Raw genomic sequence first — 27,751 nt, forward strand, 5'->3', positions numbered from 1 at the left:
TACCCAAAAGCATGTGGCCTAAGAAGCCCTTCCTCATTCCTGCTCTTCAGTTACCAACATGCAAAGATGACATTAGTGACATCCAGGATTTTCAGCCAGTGGTTTTCTTTCACTGCTATCTGATTACAGCTTAAAACTGTAGCCATAGGTATTATAATTCCTCTAATGCATCTATTAAGTGACATCATACTTTTTGGTAACCAACGTAAAGGAATAATAGTATATGTCACCTCCTTAAAAACACGTGAACATGCTGCTCTGTAGGCTGACAGAAAATGCAAGTGTTTGGGAGTTCTCTGCTTCGTAATCACTTCTCTCAGGAGGCTGCTTTTGGGTTAATAACCAATTTTCCCTTCCTACTTCAATAAGGTGGCCTGCAATGCAAGCCTTGCTTTCCTGGCCATCAGCTACTGTGTCTAGAACTTTGGTGGTGTGAGGAACTGGGCATCTAACTAGTCATGCTTGACAAATAAACAGACATTGACAAAAATATGCCCATCACTGCCTATAAATCCTAACTTGCTTTTCAGCCCATGAAGCTTAGCTCATCAGTTTAACCTCCAGGAGAGTCACACTTTAACCCAAAAACAATTTGCTCTTTGGCAATTTACCATACTTCTGCTTTTAGTATGTCTTATTGAAATGATCTGATAGTAATTAATCTGCTCAGACCACGTGAGATAGGTAAGTATCGGTATCTCCATTTTATCAACAGATTAGCCATGGCATGGAGTTCTGTGCCATGAACAGGCAATGTCCTCATGGCCATCAGGAACAGAGACTGGGAGAGTTCTTACCATAAACTGCAGCCTTTCAAGTGTAGGATGTGCTCTCTTCTGTAGTTGTCTACTTATATTCAGAAGATTTGAATCCTTTGAATTCTCCACTTTTGGAGTGGCTTTGATAGCTTTTCTGATCAGTTCTTTTTTTTGCAGGTGACATAACAAAATTTGGCCGTGGGGATTCTGCCTCCCCTGCTCCTGCTACCACGCTTGCCCAGCCGCAGCAGAACCAGACGCAGACTCACCATACAACTCAGCAGCCCTTCCTCAACCCAACCCTGCCCCCGGGGTACAGCTACACTGGGTTACCTTATTACGCTGGTGTGCCCGGCATACCCAGTGCATTCCAGTATGGGCCAACCATGTTTGTAAGTGTGACAGCCTAAACTGTAACCCTCCCTTCATGCCTTTCTGGTTTTGCTCTCTCCAGCTCAAACCTTCTACATCTTGGAATCACAGGATGGTTTGGGTTGGAAGGGACCTTTAAAGATCATCTAGTCCAATCCCCCTGCCATGGGCAGGGGCATCTTCATTAGATCAGGCTGCTCAAAGCCCTGTCCAGCCAGACTTTGAACACTTCCAGTGGTGGGACACCTACAACTTCTCTGGGCAGCCTGTTCCAGTGCCTCATCACCCTCACAGTAAAGAATTTCTTCCTTATGTCCAATCTAAATCTCCCCTCCTTCAGTTTAAAACTGTTGCCCCTTGTCCTCTCACTACAGGCCCTGGTTAAAAAGTCTGTCTCCATCTCTCCTATAGTCCCCCTTTAAGTACTGGAAGGCCGCAATAAGGTCTCCCCACAGCCTTCTCCAGGCTGAACAAGCCCAACTCTCTCAGACTGCCCTCATAGGAGAGGTGCTCCAGCCTTCTGATTTTCATGGCACTCCTCTGGACCTGCTCCAACAGGTCCATGACTGTCTTGTGCTGAGGACTCCAGAACTGGACACAGTACTCCAGGTGGGGTTTCATGACAGTGAAGTAGTGTCATCTTCCCCAGTCTGCAAGGGCTCTCCAAAAACATGCAAGCGTGAGAAAATAGCTGCAGTCTCTTCCCCAAGAAAACTGGAAATTTAAAAGGCCAGAACTCATGGACTCCTGCACAAGTTATTGTAAATAGTAGACAGCTACAGCTCATGGACTCAGTGTAACTGAAAGCCCATAGCAGCATCTGGAGAGTCAGAGGGAGACCCAAAGTTGAGTCAGCAAGCTGAGAGTGCCTAGGAAATCTTTTTGAGGATGGAGGAGACCCCATTAAGTCAGAGAGCAATGCTGGTAGTCTCAGGAGGGAGAATGTTATTTGGGAAGAGGTGATGCTCCAGATAGAAGGGTAGATGAGTCTGTTTTAGGGCCCTGTAGGACTGTGTTTTATGAAACAGCCTCAGGCAGGAGTTGGTGTTTTCATTTAATTCTGGAGGGAGAGCACTGTGGTTGCTCCTCCTTGGGTTTGTGGGTAAGAATTTGCTGTTTACAGTCAGTGTATGAAAAAAATACTCAACCTGTTCTGAGACAGGGTTGCACCGCAATCAGAGGGGCGGCTCTAGCAGAAAACTTGGGGCTTGCAAAAAGCTGCTACAGCAAGTTACTGCTGAAAGCATGAGTGCCATGTTCCATGCTGTCCCAGTGCTCCTAATTCCAGATCTTCGATGTGAGGTGGAGGTGCCTTCCCCACTAGATGGCAGAGAGAGCTTGTCTTGCATGCTGTTCCCTAGTTATAGTGCCTTTTGTTCCCTTCCTTTGTCCAGGTACCTTCAGCATCTGCTAAACAGCATGGAGTCAACCTGAACACATCGACTCCTTTCCAGCAAACGAGTGGCTATGGGCAGCATGGCTATGGAGCAGGTATGCTTACCACTGCACTTTTCACGTGAGCGTCTGCAGAGCTGCTTGCACATTGTAACACCTTGTCTTGTACACACTGGCAGGCTATGATGACTTAACGCAGGGAACGGCAGCTGGAGATTACAGTAAAGGAGGCTACAGTGGGTCATCTCAAGCACAAAACAAATCTGCTGGCACTGGACCTGGGAAAGGTAACATGTGAGACTTGAGGTTGCTCAAGTGAGAGTTAGTAGGGCAAACTCCCAGTGCTGTGCAGTCAGCGCAGCAGCCAGCTCTAAACAGGGTCATGATCCACACTGTTTTTCCACCTCCTGTATACAAAATGCTTTTTTTAATGATCCAAGTGTTCTTTCTAAACCTCATGGCTGAACTTTGCATAAGGATTTGTGTGGCTGATGTGCAGCTTTGCCCACAATTATACATGGGAGAAATAGTGAGCTGTTTCTTCTGCCAAAGTTTTCCTTGCTGAAGCATAGTGGTCCTGCAGCAGTGTTGTGTTTTTGAAGCCTAAGCAGTTGGATGCTGCTGCTGTGAAATGGTCCTCTGCCAAATGAAGACTACATTTTTAGTTTCTTGGTGTAGGTACCCGAGATAGCTGTGTGTTAGGAGTGAGCAGGGCAGTTCACACATCTCTGGGCTGTTGTTTCAGCTGCTGTCTGTACACCCTGTAACTCATCACATTGTTTCATACCTGGAAATGTTTCCTTTGTGACTGTAAAGGCTGAAGAATTTATACAGCTTATATGAAAGCTTTATATTCTGTACATGCTGGTTAGACCTGAGAAAGGTATACTGAATTGCTTAGCACTAACTAGTTCATCCTTGGGCTTAAGCAAATACCAAGCATTTGCTTTGCGTTTGAAACACCAACTGGACTGTCTTCAGCCAAGAGCTGATCACACTCTCCTCTGTGGAGGAGCAATCCAAAAAAGAGCAATGTCTTAGGAAGGGTACAACCTTAGATCAGTGCACACCCTCTGAGTCCAGTCCTCTGATTCACTGGCCAAAGCTGGTTTTATTCTGATCCAAGTGAAATTATTAGAGCCAGTCTCTATAAGACACTGAATAAGTGGCTGGTTTGAGAGTCACCTCACTGGTAAGTGAGTGTTTCTGAGCCTGTTGTGGCACCAGCCAGTCCAGGTGGAAGCCAGCCTGAATCAGTGATATTAATTCTCTCAGGGCAGAGGAGCACTGTAGATCTCACCCTTCTGCAGGATGTAAAAGGACATGGGCTCAAATGTGTAAGCAGATGCTGAGTCTCATTGCTCAGTGCACTACTGGAAAGCTCTTGAATGCTGCAGTAGAGCCAAATGCATCCCTAATCCTAGGGGAAAGCTGGCTTTTCATGAGCTTAAATGACTGTTCGGTGCAGACAGCTGCTGCCTGGTGAAGTGCATTTGAATCCAAGTGGTAACTGCTGGGTTGTGGATGTGGGCTGGTTTCCTGCTTTGCAGCAGGAGTGAGGAACCAAGCCCTTTGTTTCTATGTGGGGTGCTGTGGGTCTGACGGCACAGAGAACCCCACTGGGCTGGCCGGTGGAGGCATCAGCAGGACATGTGATGGATGCACCTTTGTCCACAGCTGCTGCATTGAGGCCGCCAGAGGTGCTGGGAGCAAAGTGTGGGGCTCATGCTGGGCAGTGGTTGACTTTCTCATTGTTGGTGGCTTTTTCCTTCCCCCCAGGTGTTTCTGTGACCTCAAGTAACACAGGTGTGCCTGATATCAGTGGCTCAGTCTATAACAAGACTCAGGTGAGCAATGTTGAACCCTCCTCCCCTGTGGCCTGAGGCCAGGCTGATGGCTCCCCTGGAGAGTGCTGGTGGCTGGGGCCATTTCCAGGCCAGTTGGTCTCAGGGACAGCAGGCTGTGGCATTTCTTATGCTGGCTGTTGGAGAGGAGTCTCACCCTCTGTCCCACCGCTTCTGCCATGTCAGCTCCTGATGGCAGCTGCTGGCATAGGCACAGCACTCTACACTGCCCCATGCATGCTGTGTCCTGGGTGTAAATGAAGTGTGATGGACTAATGTTTTTTAGTCAAAATAGCCTCCAAAGCAGGTGAGTTGAGAGGTGGTTTGCCTTTCATCAGAGAAGACCAGTCAGTAATGCCCACCCCTAACACCCAAGGGTCCCTATCCCATACTCTCCTGTGGCTGTTGCTCAGCATACAGCTTCCCAGGGAAAGTAGAAAGAGCTTTGACAAGCTGTGGTGTGCAGTGAGCTTATGTCCAGCTCTTGTCTTCCCATCCTTGCACCTTCAGCTGGGGGATTCAGCGTCTGGCTGTGATCCATGCTTACAGGTAGGAAGCCAGCTCTCAGATACATGCCTATCATTAGGGGTGAAGCTTTGGTCAGGGAGAGGAAAATCTTATTGCAAGTTGTTATTGTGTTTTTGTTGGGCCACCCTGGGTAGGTAGAGTAATTCCAGCCTGAGCCCCTGCAATAATGAGTGAAGGACTGATTTCAGGCAGCTGCTGCCATCCCATGTCCCACTGAGTAAAAAGAGGTTGGGGAAAAAAGCACAGTAGCTGTGGAAATAAAAAAATAACATGTTGGAGGCATTAGTGCAGAAGTATGGGTGAGAACAGGAGCTGAAACTCATTTGCTGAAGTGCTTGCAGGTGTGACTTGATTTGCTCATGGGGTTGATGAAAGGTTCAGGTGATGTGTGTTTGGGCCACTGTTCTTGTCTGGTCACTGGGGCTGCTCACACTGGTCTCTCTCTGATGCTGTCCTACTCACTTCCTGTGCAGACATTTGACAAGCAGGGATTCCACACTGGCACACCACCTCCTTTCAGCCTGCCCTCTGCTCTTGGATCGACTGGGCCCCTGAACCCTGGTGCTGCCCCAGGTTATGCTCCAGCCCCATTTCTCCATATCCTGCCGGCGCATCAGCAGCCTCATTCCCAGATGCTGCATCACCATCTCCAGCAAGATGGGCAGGTGAGTTGGCCCCTTCCACATCTACAGCGCGCCTGAGGGAAGATTGCTCCTACTTGCATCCCAGCAGAGGCTTGGGGGTTTTTTTGCTCCCTTCTGGTTTTTGCTTTGCTCATTGGGAAAGGGCCTTGACAGTGAATGCAGACTGACAGACTCCATGCTGTTGACCAGCTTGGAGAGAGAGCCTCATGAAGTTCGGCAAGGGGAAGTGCAAAGTCCTGCCCTGGGGAGGAACAACCCTATGCACCAATATGTGCTGGGGGCCAGAGCAGCTTGGCAGAAAAGGCCCTGGGGATCCTGGTGGACACCATGCTGAACATGAGCCAGCAATCTGCCTGTGTAGCAAAGGCAGCTAATGGTATCCTGGGCTGCATTAGGAGTGTTGCCAGCAGGGCAAGGGAGGTGATCCTTCCCCTCTACTCAGCACTGGTGAGGCCACACCTGGAGTCCTGTGTCCAGTTCTGGGCTACCCAGTACAAGAGAGACTGGACATACTGGAGGGAGTCCAGTGCAGGGCCACAAAGATGATGAAAGGACTGGAGCATCTCTCCTATGAGGAAAGGCTGAGACACCTGGGACTGTTTAGCCTGGAAAAGAAAAGGCTCAGGGGAGATCTCATCAGTGTATATAAATACCTGAAGGGAGGGTGCAAAGAAGATGGAGCCAGGCTCTTGTCAGTGGTGCCCAGTGACAGGACCAGAGGCAATGGGCACAAATTGAAATAGAGGAGGTTCTGTCTGATCATAAGGAAAGACTTTTTTACTGTGAAGGTGACCAAGTACTGGAACAGGTTGCCCAGGGAGGTTGGGGAGTCTCCTTCCTTGGAACGGATGACCTGTCTGGACATGGTCCTGGGCAACTGGCTCTAGGTGGCCCTGCTTGAGCAGAGGGATTAGATAAGATACCTTGAGGTCCCTGTCAGCCTCAGATGGCCTTTGATTCTGTGAAGAGGCTATCCTGATGTGGGGTGTGGAGAGATGGGCTGTGAGGTGTGAAGCTGAGGCAGGCACTGCTGTCCCCTGGCTGCAGCAGGAGAGCAGTATGCGAGCACTTGTACTGTAACTCTGGGGGAAAAAATCAAGCATCCCCTTGCAGGTTGCATGTTAGTTCTGATTTGGTTTCACCAACCCATGTGTTTCTTCTCCTCACTATAAATGTTCTCTGAAAAAGCAGAGTGTTCTGCCTTGAGTCCAGAAATAGGAAATTACTTCTCTCTCCAAATGTGTGGTAACCTTGGCTGGTGCACTACTTCCATTCACCCTGAGAGCTCCTTTGCTGTCCCCAGTCCTGCTCTTCTCCTTCCTTGTGCTTGAACCTGTCTTGGATGGTGCAGCCCCATGTTCCTGTTTGATGTTGCTGTGGCCATTTGTCCTGGATTGTGAGACATGGAGATGTTGCAGAGCAGAAATGGATCCATTTGGGGGGGGCATCACTCCAGGGGAGCATTGCTGTGTTGGTGGTTGTCAGGGCTGTCTCTGGGGGTGGCAGCTCTTCTGCTGATATACAGACAGGCTTGTCTTCCTGCGAATGCTGGTGCTATGGCAGCTAACACCCATGTCGCCTTCCTTTCCAATTTCTAGGGTGGATCTGGCCAACGCAACCAACCCAGCACCATGCAGCAAAAGGCTCAGACTACCAAAACTGCCTATGGCACTTCTCCATACTGGACAAACTAAATCTGAAACCAGGGAGGGGGTAGAAAATGAAAAGAGAGGAAGAGAAAAGAAAAAGAAAATATGAAGCCCATTCCTAGAATTAATAGGAAAAGACACAACTGCTCAGCCAAACATCTGTGTGGGGAGAACTGCAGCCAGCTGTCCTCTGTGTGACTTGCCTGCTTCCTCTTTGATTTGCTGTTGTATGCAATATATTTATGTACGTATTTGTAAATGTAATAGAGCCTAAATGTGGTTTTCTGCATCTTTGCAGCCTGTTTTATTTTCTTTGTAGGAAAACTACTTATTCATCTCCCATCTGCAGCCAGGGCATCCTTCCTTATTTTTTTTAAGCTTTGTAACTCTGACAAAGACAGACCACCATTTTTTGGGGGCTGGAGCCCATTTAGTTAATGCAGTGCTAAATTCAGTCAAATAAGGAGACCTGATCCCCCTAAAAAAAAAAGCAAGATGTGTCCTGTTGGTTTGATATCTGCCTTCAGTCCCCAATATAGCTGTTATGTTAAAAAGAAGGGGAAAAAAATGTGTGTTGGGCCTTCCCTGTCTTTTTTGTCTCTTCCTTCCATCCTGCTGTGGAAGATGAACTCTTGTGGGCAGTTTTGTCGCTGTAGCCCTGGGCTGCAGCATGACCTCTTTATTTTTCAATTTTTGAACAACAATAAAGTGGGGTGGTTTTGTTTGTTTCCCTAGCAAGAGCCTTTGGATGGCTCAGTGTGTCCTGGAACCTCCTTTGCAGCAATGTAGTGGTTTCTTAAGTATAAGCTGTCTTGTACCTCTTTTTGCCCAGGAAAGCCAGAGCTATTGGATAGAAACTTCACTTTAAAACAGAGACCTTGGAGGCAACTCCTGGTCCTTCTTGTCCTGCACCAGTGCAGTAAATGTTTTAGGAGTTTCATTTCTTTTTAGCCCTTCCTCCACCTAATAAAGATTTAATTCTATCACTGGTGTTTGTCTGCATTTTCAGAAGTTCCAGGTGCGGTTTTGCTTTTATAGCCTCCCCCTTTCCACCTGTTCCTGCAACAAAAGCTGAACTGGTAGGGTAAAAGCAGCAGATGAGGCTGCAGGGGAAGCTGAATACCATGACAAAGGTGAAAGCTCACAGGCATCTGCAGTAGGGATGGGATCCTGGGCAGCAAGATCTGCCTTTGGTGTGTCCGCTGGCATGGTGCTCATAGTCCCTTCTTTTCCCATGAGGTCCATGGCCTCTACCATGACAAAGGGCAGCAGTGAAGGTGCTAGAGGGATTGCTCATGCTCCTGAGCCTCCTCCCCCTTCACAGCAGAGGAGGTAGGTAAATGTGAAGCAGCAGGTGATGGGCTTTTTTGCACTTCCCAACTCTGTTTCAAGTCCTACATTCCTGCTGCAGTTGTATGAGGCCATGGCTCTTCCTCTTAGAAGCCTAAATATACCAACATAGCACCCCCAGCCTTTTGCCAAAATACTTCCCTGAATTAATTCATTCTTTAGTCTTCAGTTCAGGCAGGCAGCCATCAAGCAGCAGCTTTAGTTTTTAATAATGTTTGTTAGAGGCAGTGATACTAGATCACCACTGAACTTGTGAATAGCTGTTATTCAAAGCGTTAAATAACTCATGCAAATAAACCAGCTCAATTAACAGGGAAGTAACAGTACAGGGAGTTTCAGTTCATTTTTATTAGTAGACAGATGTGCAGAAAAGACAAAATAACTACTGAAAAGGAAGACAAAAAAATGCATCTTTTAGTAAATTATACTTTTTTAAAAAAAAAAAAAACTAAAACACACACCACAAATCTGGGCTTTCAACTAAGAAAACCTACTAAAACATCTAGTGTATCCTGCTGGTTTCAGAATGGTTGCAAACTGCAGTTCAAGGGGCATGTAGTTGCACATGTAAATGCTGATATTGGCTGAGACAGGAGAAAAAAGGTTAAGGAAAAACCCAGAATGCACAGCTCCAGTAAATATTTTTCTGCACTTTATGTAGTTTTAAAAAAAAAAGAGGAGCAAAAACCCACAAACCCCAAAACACTACTCACTTCAGGTTGCGTCTCAAGAAATGAAACCAGCAAGTCAACAAGAAATGACACTGCACAGGACACTAGGGAAAATAAATTTAAGTGCTATTCCATTAACCCAGACTAAATAGGGTGCTTTTTAAAAAAAACAACTAGCAGATGAGTCATGATAATGCATCTTATACCACCAAGCTTGAAACTATAGCTCACTGGAGAGTAGTGAGTGCAGCTGATCAACAGTACAAGGGAAAGCCTGAAAGATGCAGTATAATTTCAAACCACATCATCAGCACAGCCAGCATCTCCATACGCCACTCCTTCACTCCCCATCAGCTTCTCTCCCCCCCAAGCTGGAGATTGGGGTCCCTGTCCTGGTGCAACTCCAAGACCAGGCCTGCAGCCAGAAGTGCCAGGTGCCCCTTTGCCAACACCAGTGCTGCAAGTGATGCTGGGGGGGGGTGGATGAGACACCACTAGATGCAGGGGAGTCCCACTGCCAGCTCCAAAAAGCACTGGGGCTGAGTCAGTCCTTGCTGGCAGGATGAGCTGAAGCAGTTCAGGCGGTAACATGCAAGCAAGAGAGCAGGCTATTACTGTGCATACTGTGGGACAAGGTCTCACCACTTGGGCTGCCTTTACTCTGCAGGGGGCAAAGGGATGCAGCACTAGCCCACCCTGAGGCAGAGTAGCAGGGGGCTGTCCCTGCTGCAGCAAACCCCAGCCAAGCAACATTTTGAAAATGCATCATCTGCCTTCCTTACGTCAGAGCCCCACGCCAAGGCCTGTCTTCACCCCCTTTCCTTCCAGGCAGCACACTTTTTGCTCAGCTTGGGGGTTTGTTCTAGGGCAAGGAACAGGATGGGCATGAAGCAGCTCAAAGAACAACGTTTACTCCCACCAAAGCACCACTAGATGGACCATGGCTGGTGCCATATCATTGAAAACCCTGAGATATACAAAAGGCAGGCATTAAAAAATGCCCACATCCACAGCTCTTCTTATCAGGGTAACTGCCTCTCTACCTCCAGGAATGGCAGATCTTGCCCAAGCAGGGTCATCACCTCAGATCTGTTCCTGGGGGGGGGGTGCCAGAGCTCAGCACAGGAGGGAAGAGCTGGCTGCTGATCAAGGGATCATGTGAAAGGTGAATTCAGGCCGCTCTACCATGGCCAAACAAGAGCAGCACACTGCAACTAGGTGAGGGTGCTGAGGGACCAAGGAAGAGGGTGCTGCAGAGATGAGCATGCAGAATCACCCCTGCATGCAAGGGATGGCCCTAAGCTCCGCCACGATCTCCCAAAAATATGCAGGAGGCCAGGCTCAGTACACTGGCTGAAGCATGCTGCTCAATAGCCTATCAAACCCTAACATTAGCCTTCTCTTCCAGCCTGAAAGCACTGCAGCCCCCTTACCTGTGGAGCTGCACACACTCACCCATGCCCCAGCCAGGTAGGGAAGAGGCCAGCACACATGCATCCACTCTGCCCCATGCCCCAGCAGCCACTGCAGGCAGAAACAGCCTGGCCCCCCCCAGGTAGGCACCAAAGGCAGCTTCAACTTCTGCCAACACTGTAGAGCTGCAGCAGGGCTGCATTTACCAACATGTGACCTACATAAGCAACAAGGCAGCAGCTCAGGCCAGCAACTAGACTTGGGCTGCAGGAAGCAAGGGTTGCTAGCAAGCACTGGGGCAGAAGGCTGTCTCTGCCCCTGTTAAAAAACAAGTTCAGGATGAATGCTGGCCTGCTGGGCAGCAGGATGCACATCTATTTTCCTCCCTCTGGAAAGGGGCAGCAGATCTCAGCAGCACAGCTAAAGTTAACTTTTATAACCCCAACCTAGTCTGGAAAAAATAGCAACCCAGGGCTCAGTTGTACAGATGTGAAGAAGTGTTAAGTATTTATTTTAGGGTTCATATCACAAGCCTTTTTCAGAGACAAAGCTGATTGTGCCCTCTGGGGCTCCAGGGGCCAGCTACTTCTTAACTTGAGCAGGCCAAAAAGGAATACTGTACCTTTCAGTAACATCCCATCAAGCTCAACACACAGTAGCTTTACACTCTGCCCCATACCTTAAAAAGGAAAAGCTACCACCACAAGGATAAACAAATATACACATACTATTATTGTAAATAGAGCAGCTAAACCTTGGCAATTTGCTTTGTGAGTATTTTATTTTTCCTTCCCAGTAAATGCAGCACTTGAGCTCCTCCTGAAAACCCAGCTTCCAATGGGCTTGTTCCAGCTTTAAGTACATTAAACACCTCAATGCAAGACTGTATTTAATTCAAGAACCTAAACATGAGCTAACCTGTTTCGCTGTATTTTGTAGAGAAGTGAAAAGAGTTTCTTTTTAAAAAAGAAATCATAATACAGTGATGAAAGGGTTAAGAATGCAAGAATTCAGACATTCCATGGAGGGTCTCTAAGAGGTCCATAAAAAAGGAGCAAACAGATCCATACAACAGGAGAGAGCAGGAGACAAAAAAGTCTTTTTGACCCCCCACACACACTTTTTTGCTGGGCTGCTGCTAGGTTACCGCTGCTCCCTTCTGGCCTGAGTCAGCAGGGCAGTACAGGGGCATAGAGAGAACAGGTCACGACTCCTCATTGCCAGAATCATCATCATCATAACAGTCGGCATCCTCATCATCATCATCTTCATCGTCAATGTCATCATCATACAAGTCGTCATAAAGCAAATCTGAACTGTTGTCATTGGAAGGCACTTTAGTTTTGATGCAGTACTCTGCCAGCGTAGTGGGGACCTTCACACCATCCTTCTCTGCCTCAGCTTTGGTAGCCAGAACCTGTTTCCTGCAGGGAGAACACAATAACAACAGGGCTGTGTGCCATGAGCAGCATGGCTCAACTCCCCACCTCCTGGCCAGTCCCTGCCCAGCCCTCCTGGCAGCTTGGACTCAGGAGAGCTGATGTTTGGCTGAAGCACCACAAACAGCACTAGAAACAGATTTAGCTCCTGCAGCCCTGGGGTTGGGAACACTCCAAGGGTGTTAGCAGCACACACACTCTCAGCAACATATGAAATCTGTTATTCTACAGGACTCCACATTAGAGACCTGCCAGAGCTCAGAGCAAATTTCATTACATTTGTTACAGAAGGGATGGTCAAGGATTTCCTAAGATGACTTACTGAGGTGGGTTCAGAGACACCATCCTCAGCCACCCTCCACCACTGATGACTCTACCCCAGCATGCTCAAAACTGCAATTCCCCAAAGCATTTGGCAGCTCTGAGCTCCCGCTGGAGGGTAAGAACAGTCTGAGCACATGGCTGTACCCAAAGATGCAACTGAAACCCCATCACTGCCTGGGGCTGGCAGGAAACAAACATTTCCCATCACCCCAGGACAGGCTCTGGTTGCTGCCTCCCAGCAGCACTCAAGCTGTGAACTGTTGCTGGCCCATGTTGCTTCCCAAGCAGACAGCAGCCTGTCCCTTCACCCCCACCCGTCTGCTCAGTCTGCCACATTGTTTATGGAGTACATCCAGCTCCACTGAAGCCAATGGAGCTGGAGGGGACTAAGATAGCCTCCCAGCAAGGTTCTTTGCACTGCTCAGGCCAGCAACTGACTACCCTGTGGAGCTCCAACCAGGGGTATATCCTACACACCTAGCTAACAGTCAATACAGGTGTGGTTTTTCCCCAGGCAAGCATGACAATGGTCCCACTGCAGTACAGGCTGCCCATCCACCACTCCACAGGTCCCTACAGCACCTGATGAACCATGAACTTCACCACAAAGGACAGTCAAGACTGAACAGTGCTTCCAGCTAATCAAACCCAGCTTTGCAAGCACTTGCCAAATCCCACTGATAATCCTTTGAATGGGAGGGACAAGATTATGATTCATGAGTGCATTAAGCACAGAATTAGTAGGATGCAGTCAGTTTGAATCACATCCCAAGCAATGCAAGCAGCGCTCAGAGGCAATCGGGGTTTTTAACTGGTATTTGCTACCAGCCAATAGGTTTTGCAGAGCATCATGCTAGATTAGTCTCAAAAAAAACCCAAAACAAAACACCAAACACCAAAAATTCAAAGGCAGATCAGCCCAGTTTGCACCACTTGTGTGCTGAAAATCCTAGAAGGATCGGAAGCATGAATTTGGAATAAGACTGTAAAATTCATTTCTAAAGGAACAATCACAGTAAGAAGCCAGTTTCAACAAATTCTGCAAGCAACCTGTTTCATAGGATTCAAAGCAGGAAACCAGTAGCACAGCATCACACATGGCAAAGCTTACCTTATGATTTCAGCATACTCCTTGTCTTTTCCTTTACTGTCCCTCCATTTCCTGAACATGACTGATGCATCCACATTGGCAGGAGAGAATGTATTGGGCTCATTAAGCAAAGAGATTACACTCAGTAAGATAGTCCTGAAAAGGTAACCACAACAGCAGAGTCAGAGCTAACTCATTCATGGATTCTGGATGCCAACAACTTCTTTACATGATGCATCAGAAACTTGTTTAAAGTCAAAGCTTAAGGATAATTAAGGATAGCTAAGGATAATAGTTCACACGAGAGCAGATATTTATGAACTTCAGACCCTGGCCATCAGCACAGGGAAGGTAACACAATACAAACCTCAAGGACCTAACCTGACAGACTGTGCATGTACTTGTGACGGGGCAGCAAGCAAAGCTTGCATTAGACCAGAATTCAGCTTGTCCACACCACCCATGGATAATGCAGAGTTGGAAACCTGCTTAGTGAGCCTGGTCCTCATGACATCTGGCCTCCCAGCAGAAAGCCAGGCTCTTTGCCTACCTTGTATAGGGAGAACCACTACAACCCAAGGCCATCAGATGAGGCTGCACTGCCTTCCCTACCCCACAGCATGTTAAGAGGTTGGAGCTGTGGCCAGGTCTCTCCTCAGCCTGCGTGCCACTAAGGCTGCTGTAGCAGCACTTGAGCACAGTAAGGGGAAGACAGTACAGATGTTTTTCAATACCCAGGCAAGCCACCAAGGGCCCAGCAGGATTTGGCTGCTGGTACTCAAAGCCAGCATGAGCCAGACAACTCCTGGCAGACAGACAGCCTTCCTGAATTTCTAAGCAGCAGCACAGAGCTGCTAACTGCCTGGCTCTGATAGCATTTACCAGGGGCAAACACCACCTCCCTTGCCCAGATCCATCTTGTGCATTTCCTACAACCCTTTGCACTTCAGAGATTCAGCCCTTCACTGCTCACAGTGCCATGACCAGCACAAAACTGAATAGCAGGTCCCATCAGGCAGCTCTACACACCCAGCCACCTGGCTATAGCTACCACCACAATAGCTTCACATGTCTGAGGTGGTCCTGCTGGCAACAGCTTTTGATTTAAATGGAAGGGAAGAACAAGAGACAAGGCATAGTCTTGAAATACAGCAGTACATAGCAACTGCTTTGCAGAACTTGATTAAAGGAGATTATAGCCCCAGAAATACTTACATTGATTTAGGGGCACATTCAGAGCAGCATGTGCTGAGCACATCTACTAGATCATACATCTGGGATACAATTCCAGGAAGTGCTTGGTCAATTTGGATGCTTAGTTTCAAAACCTTTCAAGAAACTCACTTGTGTTTGGCCAGACATTTCAGCACAGCTATCAGGAGTCTTACACAATTTACTTTCCAAATTATATCATAGAATTGTGAAGGTTGGAAAAGACCCTTAAGATTGAGTCCAACCGCTAAACTATCACTGCCAAGTCCTCCACTAAACCATATCCTCAAGCACCACATCTACCCTTCTAAATACCTCTAGGGAGTATCACTGAGTAAGAAAAATAACAGCAGCTCTGGAAAAAACCAAACCTGTCTGGTCAGACTGGAATGATGGGCAGAAGAGAGACAGACCATCTTCTACTTCATCTCAAGAATTTAAAAGCCTTTAATTCTCAGCAAACAGGCTCTAAAGCCAGTATGTCAGCTCAAGCATCATAGCAGCTGCTTTACTGGAGAGCAAGCAAAGTCTAGGAAAGGCTAAGGACAGGAATTCATGTCTGAACTTAGCATCTGCTCACACTTCCATCAACTAAGTGAGGAGAAGCTGGTTTCCACTACAGTGCCCCAAAGTCAGTGCAGAGCTACTTAAATACACCAAGGCAACTGTCTGTTAAAGGTGAGGTGCTCTGCACTCTTCATTCCAATCAGCACATAGATATCAGCGGTGATGTAGCTGAAGAGCTGGACAGTCTCCTCCAACTCAAACTCTGCTGCTGTGGGTAAGCAAGGTGAACAATACAGTAATAGGAAGGGATCCCAGCACATGGGATCTGACAGGGATAAAGCCACAAAAAAGTTCAACCACATATGACTGAAGACATCCTCAGCATCAGATACAAACTGTACCAGACTGGATACAGACTAACCCTCTCCAGTACTGTCATGGATCTGTTTCTCCCTCAGGCAAAGTTGTTCTAGCATGTTGTTTCATGCAAGTTGTTTGCATGAAGAGTAGGGATTTCAAGCCCACCTTCTACTTTCTTACATCCCTCCACCCCATTCTGGGGAACAGCATGCTCACCAGCTGCCATGCCACTTCATTTTAAAGCATTTACAATGTTGTTGTCTTCAGAGTGAGTCCCTCTACACCCCTTTATCAGGGGAGGAGAGAAGCCAGTAGAGGACTTGTCATGGTTTTAGCTGGGATAGAGTCAATTTTCTTCACTGCAGCTGGCCTAGTGCTGTGCTTCGGACTTAGTATGAAAATAATGTTGATAACAGATGTTTTGGTTGTTGCTGGGTAGTGCTTGTACTAGTCAAGGGTTTTTCCAGCTTCCCATGCTCTGCCGGGTGCACAAGAAGCTGGGAGGGGAGGGGGCACAGCTAAGAGCAGATTCAAACTGGCCAAAGGGATAGTCCATAACATGTAACATCACACCCAGTATATAAAGCTGGGGGAAGAAGGAAGGGATGTTTGGAGTGATGGCATTTGCCTTCCCAAGTAACTGTTATACCTGATGAAGCCCTACTTTCCTGGAGATGACTCAACACCTGCCTGCCCATGGGAAGGAGTGAATGAATTCCTTGTTTTGCTTTGCTTGCACACATGGCTTTTGCTTTACTTATTAAACTGTCTTTATCTCAACCCAGGAGTTTCTTAACTTTTACTCTTCTGATTCTCTCTCCCCCATCCCACTGTGGGGGAGTGAGTGAGCAGCTGTGTAGGGCTTAGTTGCCAGCTGGGCTTAAACCACACCATCAGTATAAAGTAAGATGTTTTAGCTTAGGCTGTACTCATAGTAACATACAGATCTGGATAGTTTCTGCAACCAGCTCAATGCACTAAAGCAGCTGAAAATGGACATCCTCAGGAAACAACACAATAGTAAGACAGTGCATCACATATCTTCAAGATACAGATGTACCAATATCTTGAATACTGTTCTCAGTTCTGGCCTGTGCACCTCAAGAGACAGGGTGAGGCCAGGGGAGATATGGAGAAGGGCAACTAAAATGATCAGAGAGCCTCAACCCCTAAAGCCCTGCCACCACTTCCTCAGCTTTATGGGACACAAGAATAGCAGTATTCTCTGCCACACAGATCACAGCTGCATTCCTTCACATCTTGTTGGATATTTGCCATATTTATTTATGCCTGCCTCATCTAACTCTGAGTGATGGGAAAGTCCGTATTGACTGCATTTTAAAAATTAATGAGCATGCTTCACACTGTTAGAGGTGGAAGCACACGTGCTCTCAAAGTTGAAGAATGACATTCCCCCCCTCCAGACACTTCAACCACAGTCATCTGTGGTAAGCAATCAATACTCAGCAGGATTTACAAGATTCAGCAGCTGAAGAGAAGCCCTAGGTTACACATGCAGGTCATTACAACAAGCATGCTCCCCCTCCCACACCTTCAGCCCTACTGCCTCCTGTCTGACACTCTGGAGCCTTGCAAAGCCAGATGGGATCCCAGAAGGGCACATTTCTATCAGCACTTAGCCTAACAGGTGATTCTGGCAGCAGGCTAAGAGTTAAGGACAAGTTTTATTTCCACTTGCTGATACAGCTGAGGAATGTTTTCTCCCCAAATGTCACCCTTAAGCCCAACATGTTCCAAGGGCGTAAGCACCAAAAACTGCACCACAGTAAAGAGCAGAAATCAGAGAACTAACACCATGAGAAGTTTCATGTCAATCTTTAGGGTTGTATATAATGAAATACTCAAATTGTGCATGTGATATAAATAATTAATGCCCAAAGTGGTTTCCTAACTATGAGTTGAAGCTTGTCACCTAGTCCTAACCATATCAAATGTATGAAAAACAGTTTTAATAGCCATGTGAGCAGAGGGACAGGTGAACATAACTTAGCAATATATTGCTTAAAAAAGTATTTAAGCTTTTTTGTTTTTTTTTAAAAAAATCTGAACTAGAACTTTATAAGAGGTTGCTTCATACTCACTTGTACTTGGTACAGATTGACTGGATAACATTTACCTCAAGCTCTGGAAGTCAGATTCCCAACCCTTTATGATTTCACACAGCTAAGACACACCATGCCTCTTGAGCCTTTTCAACCTTGAAGTAGCATGCTCCAGGAGGCACATCAGTTATGATTTGCTGACTGCTGCAATTCCTCATGTCCTGCCATGTTAGCTCTAGTTCAGCACTTTGAGCATGTGTGTGTTACAATCCTATTCAAAGGGTCAAGAATCCAATAAATCCCCCTTGCTAGACCTTTGCTTTGACAAAGGTTCTTTTGAAAAGAATGTCATGAAACCAAATTAGATGAAAGCAGAGTCAAACTATCAGACAACCCTTTTCAAATCACTGCACTCCCTCAGGTGTGCCGAGATCCCTAGCTGGGTTTATTGATAAGTAATAGATTTCAAGTTGGGGAATCAACATCTAACAAATCACTCTGAAAGCAAGCATAATTCTCATATGATATGCTGAAAATCTAGAGGCAGTTATTTTAACCATATTTGAATAATAAATCAGATTTAAAAGTTAGAACAGGAAGTACCTTACTTTAAGGTTTTCCACTACATCACTTACTACTCCAGCTGCACAGATCAGTCAGCTGCTACTTGAGTTTTATCAGTTCTTTATTGACTTGTAATTGTCCTATTACAAGAATGAAATTCCACTGGTGTTTCAGAAAATGGACAGATTAGCCTTGAGTGCCTCTGGTACTTAGTGATCATTTGGGGTTTGTGGGGTTGTTTTTTGGCAGGAAGAAAACTATCTGGCTAACTGCTCAAGATACCATGCTGCAGGACAGGAAAGAAATACTAGGAGGCAAACAGTAGGTAGGATTATGTACAAAGTTACTCCCTACTGGGCCCGAATACTCAAGTGTTCTTTTCCACTAGTGGTATCTTGGAGGAGTTTGAAAAACCTAAGTGTAGGATAACATGAACTAGAAAAGGCTAGAACATTTGAGATTATTTGCTTTAAGAGCATGAAACCCTGTGACCAGTACAGAAGTCTCCACATTGTTAGCCTATCATCAGGACGCACAGCACTTCAGACAGCTTAAGTCTGGTCCCCACCTAATTCAAGACCTAAAGCCCCCAAAGTCTTAAATTCCCCTCCAAACCTTTCCCAACACAGGCCTTAGTCTTGGAGACAGATGACAAACCTTTGAGGTCACTGCTGTACATCAGATTCACACTGTTACCTGACATTTTGGGTAGGGTTCCACCTCTCAGATGGTAGCTCTCCACTCTGTGGGTCATCTACAGGTGGGTGAAGAATTGAAATACATACATCTCCATTCTGCAAGACAGAAACAAAAGTTGATAATAGCCTGGCTTGAGGTAGAGGTCTGATGGCTCAACTCACTCTGGCTATGTTCTGAGCAGTATCAAGCTTGTTGATACAGACACCCCAAGTACCAGTAAAGATACATGCAAGAGCTTGAAGCATTTCTCAATTCTTCCTGAGTCTAGTGTATTTATATGTTCAAAAGTCTCCCTTGCTAAACAGGATTAGTCTGCAAACTGGTACAAAACAATCTCAAGTCAAGAGGTTTAAAGAATGTAGCAAAGCAAGGAAAATAAAAATAAAGTCATATAAAACCAAATTGGTCTCCAAATAGCAAATACTGTCACAGCAATAGAAATGAGCTTTAGTCACAGGAGAGCCAAATTAGGGTTAAAAAAAAAATTTTGTTCCCAGTGGTAGCTGAGTTAACTACAGGAATTTAATTGAAGGGTTTAGCACTCTCTACTAGCTCAGGTATGAAAATAATGCTTCCCCGAGGACACAAGGAGATTGAACAGATGGCGCAGGGCAGGCTTACACTGCTCCCCCTAAGACATAGCTGTTTGAAATATCAGGTGAAAAAAACAGGAGATGCATTCTGAAGATTTCACTGAAAACACCTTCCAGCATGCAAGAGGAAGAATATTTTGGCAGCATATGGAAACCATACAGCCACCTAATCCTCAATCTGTGTTCTACTCACCAGTGTTATAGCCCAAATATAGATTTAAAGCTCCATAATGCCTACCATTTATAAACACTTTAAGCAGCCTGTAAAACCAATTCTCCATCAGGAGCAGCACTCTGACATGATTACTTTGTAGGAGTACTGTAGCAGTATTCACCACAGCTAATATTCTCCACTGAAGTTAACTCCAGGGGCTTGTGGGGTCCCAATGCCTTAGTGCAGGATGGGATGAAGGTGCAGATGGGACCTGAGGCTGGCCAGCAGATGTTGACCTCTCCAGGCCCTGCTGGCTTACTGCCTCTTGCAGCTGGCTGCTGGGATGACTTACAAGTTGCCAGAGGCAGCCCCACACTTTCAGGTGGCACAGCCTCAGCTGATGGGCAGCACTCATGCTGTCCCTTGTCACCCTGATCCAAGGTACAAGTTGATAAGAACAAGAGAAGCTACAGATTGGTTCTGTTCAAGACCACAGGCTGCCAGTTTCCCCACACACCTGGTCTCAACTACATCCTGAGGACCCTCCAACACTGCTCAACACATATGAGCCAAAGCACAAAGTAGCACTGCTCACAGCAATAGCATCCATGCCTTTGAGCCAGAGCCAGTGATCACAGCTACAGATAGCAACAGCTCACCTAAAGGGCCTCCCAAACATTTCAACTCTCCTCAATTAACAATGACATTTGCTTTATAGCCAAACAAGATCCTGCTTCAACATTGGAGACTTGTGATCAGTATCCAGATTTCAGCAGCTTACTAACCCTGCCACATATGCTAATTTAGCAAACCCTTGTCATTTTGAAGCAAGTTTTTTGTCAAGAGAACAATGAAAAGCAGCAATGTAGCACCTAGGGCTGCTGAATACCCAAGCACCCACTTATGTTGCTGGAACAGTTTGCCATAACAAGGCAGTTTCCTTTTTAGGACTCCAACAGGCTTGTGCAATCTAAAAAGTATTATTTAATATCATTTTAAGGTTAAGTTAACCTTACTAATGTTAGATTATGTTCACAGCCTATTCTGGTTTTATGATTAATTTCCATGAGTTTACCCAGTTTTTCCTTTAACCAACTCCTAGGAGAATGCAGTTCTGGTGGCTAGGAGAAGCCATCACTGCACTCCAGGGAAGTTCCTCACATGATCAGGTAAGCAGCATGTGGACAAGTAGATATTTAGCAATATGAAAAATAGAGGGAAACAAGAGTGTGAGAAGTTTCTCTCTTGCAATAATGTTACATGTTTGGGAATTCAAGCAGGGCAGCACTACATTACAGTCTGGAAATGCAGAGGCATCATGGCATGATAAGATCAGCACAAGGTTTTAGGGATCACTAGTCAGTGGGAAAGCCTTTCTCTATGTACATTTTTGAAATATAAAGAGGATGGGATATTCATCTGCCTATGGGAAATAGCCTATACTTCTGTTAGGACTGAGAATTTATGTCAAAAATAAAAACAAAGTCTTGAATGCAGTTTTGCCAAAATTCAACTAGATGACCCAAGTAAACTGGAGATAGGAAAAAACACACAAGTTACTCAAGTCTCATTGCTCAGAACTGGAACATCAGCCCCAACCTCTCCATCTGGTCCCACCAGCAAATTCTGTAAACGGTTACTTTCTTTCACCTTCCTTACATTGAAGGATATTTTTCCCCCTTCATCCTGACAAAACCTCAAACCCCTTTGCTGATTTATTCTCAGTTTCATTTGGAGTTCTCAGTGTCTCAACTTCATTGTTTAAATGTTATTTCCAAAAGAGCCTGCAAACTGCTTCAGATTCCCTCAGCTCCAAGAAATACTGCTACAAACACAAAGTACAAAGGTGAGAACTAGAATATTTGAAGAGTAACCCCAAAATACACCCATCATGTTTTTGGTTAGTTTCTCCTCCTACCTTCAGTTGTTTCTAGAGCCAGTTTTTCATCTTTCCCACCAGTTGTGAGAGAGGTCCTTTCCAAGACTCATTTTGTACATACTGTTTTGGTAACCATTTCCCACTTACCTCCTGCATGAGGATTTCTGGATTCAGAATCAACATCTGCAGTACGGATCTGCAGTAATCTACAGGTCTCAAAGTTGGCTTTATTTATAAATCAAACTCCCATGTAACTGAAATAGAACCTTAAAGAGAAACATCATCCTTGGCTACATGTAAGATTCAGTGCCAAGTGCAAAACTCAAGTCAGAAGACTGCCAAGATGACTGATTTTAGGATGTCCCTGTCTTTGGGCAATCCTCCTGAGCATCCAGTAAGGCTGACTACTATCCTGGTTTGCACTGAAGTTTGGAAAGGCTTTTGGCCATTTATTACTAAGCCATCAGTGCTGCTTTCACTATGATGACATTTGAAGCACACAATCAGGCTGGGCATTTAGCAGCAACTTGTTAGAAAAGGGCCTTCCAAGCCTAAGGCGTCAACTGAAGCCACTGTTTGTTTGCAGCAGGGAAGAGAAGTGACATTCCTGTTTTGAAGTGGACCCAAAGGAAGCCTGCAGAACCTCTCATAGGAAGACCTGTGGTAAGGTGACAGAGCTACACCAATAGGAACATTTTTGAAAGGCCTTTAGCTCCTTGTAAACTATTCAACCAGGCTGTAAACTATTCTAGCAGGCTGACACTTGGCTAGGATATCCAAAAGTTTAGCAGGGATTTGACTAGCCTCCACTAAAAGCTTAAGTCAAGTTTTAAGCCAAAACAGGCCTTCAACTTTCAAATACAGCTCTACAAAATTTGGAAATTTTGAACCAATTGTATGAAATGAAATGCTGCTTCTCAGTCTTTGCAGCAACACTATTAAACTTTGTCTCAAGCTGCTGCTCCCATGAGCTCTAACACAACAGCCCAACTCAACCAGGCTCCAGGATAAACCTTAAAGGTCACTTAATAGATGAAAGCCCAGCAAGAAACACAACATAGTCCATTCACACCAGATGCAGGGCAACATATGCTATGCCCCAGCAACAGCAGAGGTTAGTCTGAGCACTGCCATATTAACACAGCTGGGCCACCGCCAGCCCCTGAGGTAGTCCATCAGAGCAGCACCATGCTATGCTGAGATGCACCAGATATATCCTCATTGCAGTACTTCCCCCAGTGCTTCGGTCCACGACAACTTTACCTTAAATCTCTCCAAGCAGCCTGTGCTCAGTATCATGAAAGCAATGCTTTCAAGCTAGGGAGTGCCACTTTCTAAAAAGCATTTATATAAAAATCATTCCCCTTCCAGACCTGCTATGTAGTTGTACCATGATCCAATCATGGACTTGATAGCCCAGTGTTACTCTCTGAACGTGACCCATACATGCACTGAACTAAGGGCCACTTAAAATTGGCTAGTAGACATTAAGCCCAAAGTTATCGGTTCATTCTGGTCCCAGGGTGACCAGGCTGTGCACAACTCCTCCTAAAGCTGGACTCCAACTCCAGTTCTTTCTGCAGTCAGAGCACCCCAAGTCCAAAGCCTTTCATCATAGGCTGACTATTGCAGAAGACTGTTTCCCACTATTTCTTGTCTCATCACACAATTTTGTAGGGTATACTCAAATTAAGAAGTGTACTTGAAAGGTGTACAAACAACAACTAGTTACCCAAGTGTCACAGTAGGGCAAGACGCCACACACCAGCCTTGATCCAAGAATCCCCTAAAACTGCCAATGCTCATGGCATGGTGCTTCAGCTGGGGCTGCCTGCTGCACTTGCAGGTACAAGAAAGGTTCCATCCCTGCCTACAGGAACAGCATTTCCTACAACATTTAGTTTTAACTCTGCAACCATGAAGCTGACATTTAAACACAAACAGTTAAACACTATAGTTATGGCTAGAGACATTTAGTACCTACAATACTTTCAGAAGTTTAAGGACATAGAAAACCTCCTCACATGCCTGAGAAAAAAAATTAGTTTAAAAGACACCTTACCTCATAAATGTTTGGGTGCCACATTTTGGTTAGGAATCTGAAGGTAGGTGGCGAGTATGGATAGTCAATAGGAAATTTAATGTGAGCCTGAAAAAAGGCAAAATATTTTATAGTTATGAAACAGAGGAGATCAACAAGCAACCATTACAGTGAAAACCTGGAAAAAATAATTTCCATTAAGTCTATTAAGTAGTTTGTTTTATATATCAGTGCCCATGTGGGTCCACAGTATAACTCTCCACAATTTCTTATGAGCAAAACACTAAACGAGTAAGAAAAATCTAAACATCAGGCCTTACCTGGGCTGGCAATGCTCAAAACAAGCCAAAAAGGCATTTACCAAGTCCTAATTCAAGCAGTACTACCCAACAACTGTTGTTCAACAGGGTAAAATAGATTTGAAAAGCTATAACTCAAGATATCATTCCTGTCTTGCTAGGTCAGATGCAGGTTAAAAACATTTGCTAAGGTGAAAAGACCTGTTTTACATTTACCAGTGCAAAGATTTTTTTTTAAAATGACTTTCTGTGCAGAAAAAAAGATTGTTAAATACTTGCTCAGTTGAGATCCAAGGGGTTTGTTTTTTTTTTGCCTTTCTTGTGCAAGAGTTACTGGTCCATCTACCTGTGTTCTTAATACTACATTTCTTGCCACCACAAGCATTTCCCCAAGTCTGAATACTATCTGTGTCTGTTTAATAAATCAGTGCAACTGATGAACCAAGTATTGATGGGCAGTGACAGCAAACTACCTTCCAGCACCTCCGAGGTCAGCAGCCAGCTGTGGGGCAAGACTCTTGGAGCCAAGTCATTTGTGGGAAGACTGCAGAGATCCCAGCACTGGATATTAACTTCTCTGCACTGTCCCGCCATTCATGGGACTCAGAAAAAACAGCCAGTAGGAAAGAGGGCTGAATCTGGACTGATTAAGTGCCAAAAATGCTCCCCTCTGAAAGGGGGGCTTGCACGCCACTTTCTGTGCTGAGAGTACAGACCCTTCCCTTCGCACTGCTCAATCCACCAAGAAAGTCCCACCAGTCTAGCATGGCATCTCCTGGCACCTGCACCACAGCCAGGCTCACATGCAACTGAGAATGCAAGAGGCCCCAGAAGCAGATCACATACAGCAAGAGCAGAATCCTGAGTCACCCTCTTCTGCTTAAGCATCTAACCATGCCACTTAGATGCAAGGCACTGACCTTGTTCGACAGGACAAGCTATGGGAAGTTTTATTCCCAGAAACATAAGCAGGCAACCAAACAAGTTGGATTACCAAGCCATTAAGTACCTGGCTACAGTTTTACTTAGGTTGTGTTGTGGTTTACCCAGCAACTCGGCCCCACACAGCTGCTCGCTCACTCCCCCACCCACAGGACAGGGGAGAGATTCATAAGGGTAAAGCTTGTGGGTCGGTATAAGAACAGTTTAATAATTAAAACAAAACAGCAACAAAAATGCAATGGAAAGGAAAACAATGAGAGGCGCAAAACCCGTACTGGTCATGGCATCACATGGTATGGAATGAACATCCCATTGGCCAGTCAGGGTCAGCCGCCATGGCCCCACCCCTCCCACCCACATGTCAGAGCATAGGAAGCTGGAAAGGTCCCCAACCACCACAGGCACTACAGTGAAGAGAATTAACCCCTTCTCAGCCAAAACCAGCACATGCTTTTGCTTTGTAACCCAAATTTTGAGGCCAGAGCATGCTCACAACCAAAAGATTTGAGATCTGCTTAAACAGTCCTAGCCCATGGTTTAAGGTCAGTTACATGAATGGCATTGCTCCAAAGAGCAGCAAGCAAATGCCTCTTGTCGCCACACCACCACATAAGCGAGCAGCTGCTGCAGCAAGGAAATGCCTGGCTCTACAACATACCACCCTGCACTGGGAGCAGAGCAGAGATTTACCCAGGGCAGAGCAGATTCACTTCAGCTCAAGTGCTTGCATCATGTAGCTGCAGACTCTCAACCACTGAGGTTTTCCCAATAAAGCCTATTCCTGTGCTTACATGCAGTTTTGTGATATCTGAGACATAAAACAGCCCAAGGATTAAGATGAAAAAGGCAAGAGAACACCACTCAGGGTTGAGCTAGCTATGAAATTTCTTGGCAGAACTTATGTCTTCTACACAGGTATGGTTTCTAGGCAACCAAAAAAGGCATACCACCAGTAGTATACCAGTATTACCATGTTTGTATCCTATATACATGGTCAAGGAGCTGAGGGAGCAGGTCTCATTCCTCTCAGTAAAAACCCTCTGCTCTCAAATTGTCTAACCCTGAGGGTTCCATCTCAAGACCACCACTAAAAAGGCTGAGCCTAGAGCACCAGTTATGATCTCGGTATGTGATGCAGACTCACACAGAATCTGTAGATCCTGGAAGACTGTTTTGAACTTCTAAATCCTGTTTTGCAGCCACAACTAAATGAAAAGTGCTATCTGCCTGCAATAACAATCATTATGGAATTAAATAAAGCTGGTGTTTTGCACACATAAGCTCTAGCACCAGAAAAACATAACTGGAGAGAAATTAAAGAAACCTTTTCTTCTCATGTGGAGGCAGCCAAGACCCAAGCTTCGCCATAACCAGTTGCATGTTTAGAGAAGTCAGAGTCACATTACTTGTTGATAAACCATTTCTGACTAGCCTGTGTTTAGCATGTTGAGATGCTGTACTAGAGCATAAAGCAAGCAAAGCCTCTCTACAAACCCAATTTCAGAGCCAAAAGCCATTGAACTAGGAAACCCTACATTACAGGCAGGTATTTTTTCCAAACAAAAAAGCAGCACCACTTTCATGTCTCTATGTTGAGATCCTTCAGAATTTGAAAACTGAAACCAAATGCTTTTCCAGGGTATTACAAACAGGTCCCAGAGAATTACTCCGCATTTCTGTAAGAGAAATAGTGGGAAATTACATAAACCTACTCTGCTCTCACTGAATGCAAATTGAGTTTGAGTAGGTTAAGCAAGCCAAGACTTTCCAAGACAAGCTGCAGAACTGCTTGCAAAGATGCAGCAACAGCCACGATTACAGGTCATTTTTTCTCCACTAAAATCCCAATTCTAAACATATTGAGACAAAAAGACCAAATTAGGCAAACTTAAGTAAAGCAGTAGCTCACAGAAAGGTTTCCCTCTACAATTTCACTGATGTAAGACAAATCAGCTATCTGAGCTTATTTCTGGTAAGTTCAGCCAGGCACTGCTAGGTACTAGGGAGTGGCACAAGTTTCGGGCAGCTTGTTAGCTCAGTTACAGCCAAACTAATTTAGGAGGACTAAAGATGCAACTCAGGCCCCCACCTACAAGTACCTAACCATTACTGCATTCACCATGTGTTTGACTCCTCTAGCTAAACTTAAACTGAACAGAGATAATCCTGTGTCTGTCACTGTGTTTCAGTGTCTTGATTTTATTTGATTTTAGCTGCCTGCTCACCATGGCTCTTTGACACCACTGAACATACTCAGTAGCCAGGAATATCCTAAAATGATGGAATTTTTGGAACTGTCCGCTGAAGCCATAACAATGAACCATGTGGGCCTGGCAAAACAGAATTTGGTGGCCAGAGAGGGGAGCTGAGAGATAGGGAAGCACTTGTTTTACGACTATATCCTTGAGGAGAGCTGAGAGACTGATCAAAGCAAACATCCCGCCTCAGAAGCCGCTGAGAACGGCGTGATGAAGTGTGCAGTCAAGGAGAACAACTAATTGGGATGTAGATAAGAACTAAAACAAAGTGCCCAGTACAGGAACTGTCCTCGTTATAATACTAAAAATCAGGCCCATAGGCCAGGAACCACCCCCCTCTAGTAAGTCCCTCACTCTCTGAGCATGCGTGGTAAATTAAAAGGGAGCCGTACCTTCACATCCAAGTGAGAAAGAAATTAACTGGTTATTAGCTGGGGGTGTGAATATTAGCTGTGACTGACACATTTAACTGTATAAATGCCCTGTGGATTCTCGGTGCGGGGGGCTAGCTTTGTGGGTTACCACCTAGCGCCCATCTTTGCTCAAAAATGACTTGACTAAAGTACCTCCGCTCTGTGTGGAGTTTGGCGTTTTGCACACCGGGCGAACGAACACGCTTTTTGGGATAATACCAGGGTATCCCAAGCTAGATGTTCACTCAGTTCCCTTCCTTGAAGCTGACCCCAGCAACCCCTTGGTCATC

At 45.6% G+C, this 27,751-nt stretch overlaps 2 protein-coding genes across 19 annotated transcripts in view; one reads left to right on the forward strand and one right to left on the reverse strand.

Moving 5' to 3' along the window:
• LOC142049270 (ubiquitin-associated protein 2-like) overlaps nt 1-8,173 on the forward strand; it is a 98,451-nt gene extending 90,278 nt beyond the window's left edge. For all 16 annotated transcript variants that reach the window (XM_075076781.1, XM_075076783.1, XM_075076784.1 and 13 more), the window contains 6 exons: nt 936-1,150; nt 2,525-2,621; nt 2,705-2,812; nt 4,305-4,372; nt 5,371-5,562; nt 7,140-8,173. In XM_075076781.1, the coding sequence (XP_074932882.1) occupies nt 936-1,150; nt 2,525-2,621; nt 2,705-2,812; nt 4,305-4,372; nt 5,371-5,562; nt 7,140-7,235 (776 nt within the window). In that variant the 3' untranslated portion in view covers nt 7,236-8,173. The remainder of the gene's footprint in view (nt 1-935; nt 1,151-2,524; nt 2,622-2,704; nt 2,813-4,304; nt 4,373-5,370; nt 5,563-7,139) is intronic.
• Nucleotides 8,174-8,868: 695 nt separating this feature from the next.
• The window catches only part of LOC142049632 (ubiquitin-conjugating enzyme E2 R2-like), an 84,824-nt gene continuing 65,941 nt past the window's right edge, over nt 8,869-27,751 (reverse strand). For 2 of the 3 annotated variants that reach the window (XM_075077505.1, XM_075077504.1), the window contains 4 exons: nt 23,571-23,657; nt 18,880-18,977; nt 13,499-13,633; nt 8,869-12,048 (listed from right to left, as the gene is read on the reverse strand). In XM_075077505.1, the coding sequence (XP_074933606.1) occupies nt 11,829-12,048; nt 13,499-13,633; nt 18,880-18,977; nt 23,571-23,657 (540 nt within the window). In that variant the 3' untranslated portion in view covers nt 8,869-11,828. The remainder of the gene's footprint in view (nt 12,049-13,498; nt 13,634-18,879; nt 18,978-23,570; nt 23,658-27,751) is intronic. The other variant, XM_075077506.1, reaches the window with a different exon arrangement.

The sequence above is a fragment of the Phalacrocorax aristotelis genome, chromosome W, assembly GCF_949628215.1.
Source record: "Phalacrocorax aristotelis chromosome W, bGulAri2.1, whole genome shotgun sequence".
NCBI lineage: Eukaryota > Metazoa > Chordata > Aves > Suliformes > Phalacrocoracidae > Phalacrocorax > Phalacrocorax aristotelis.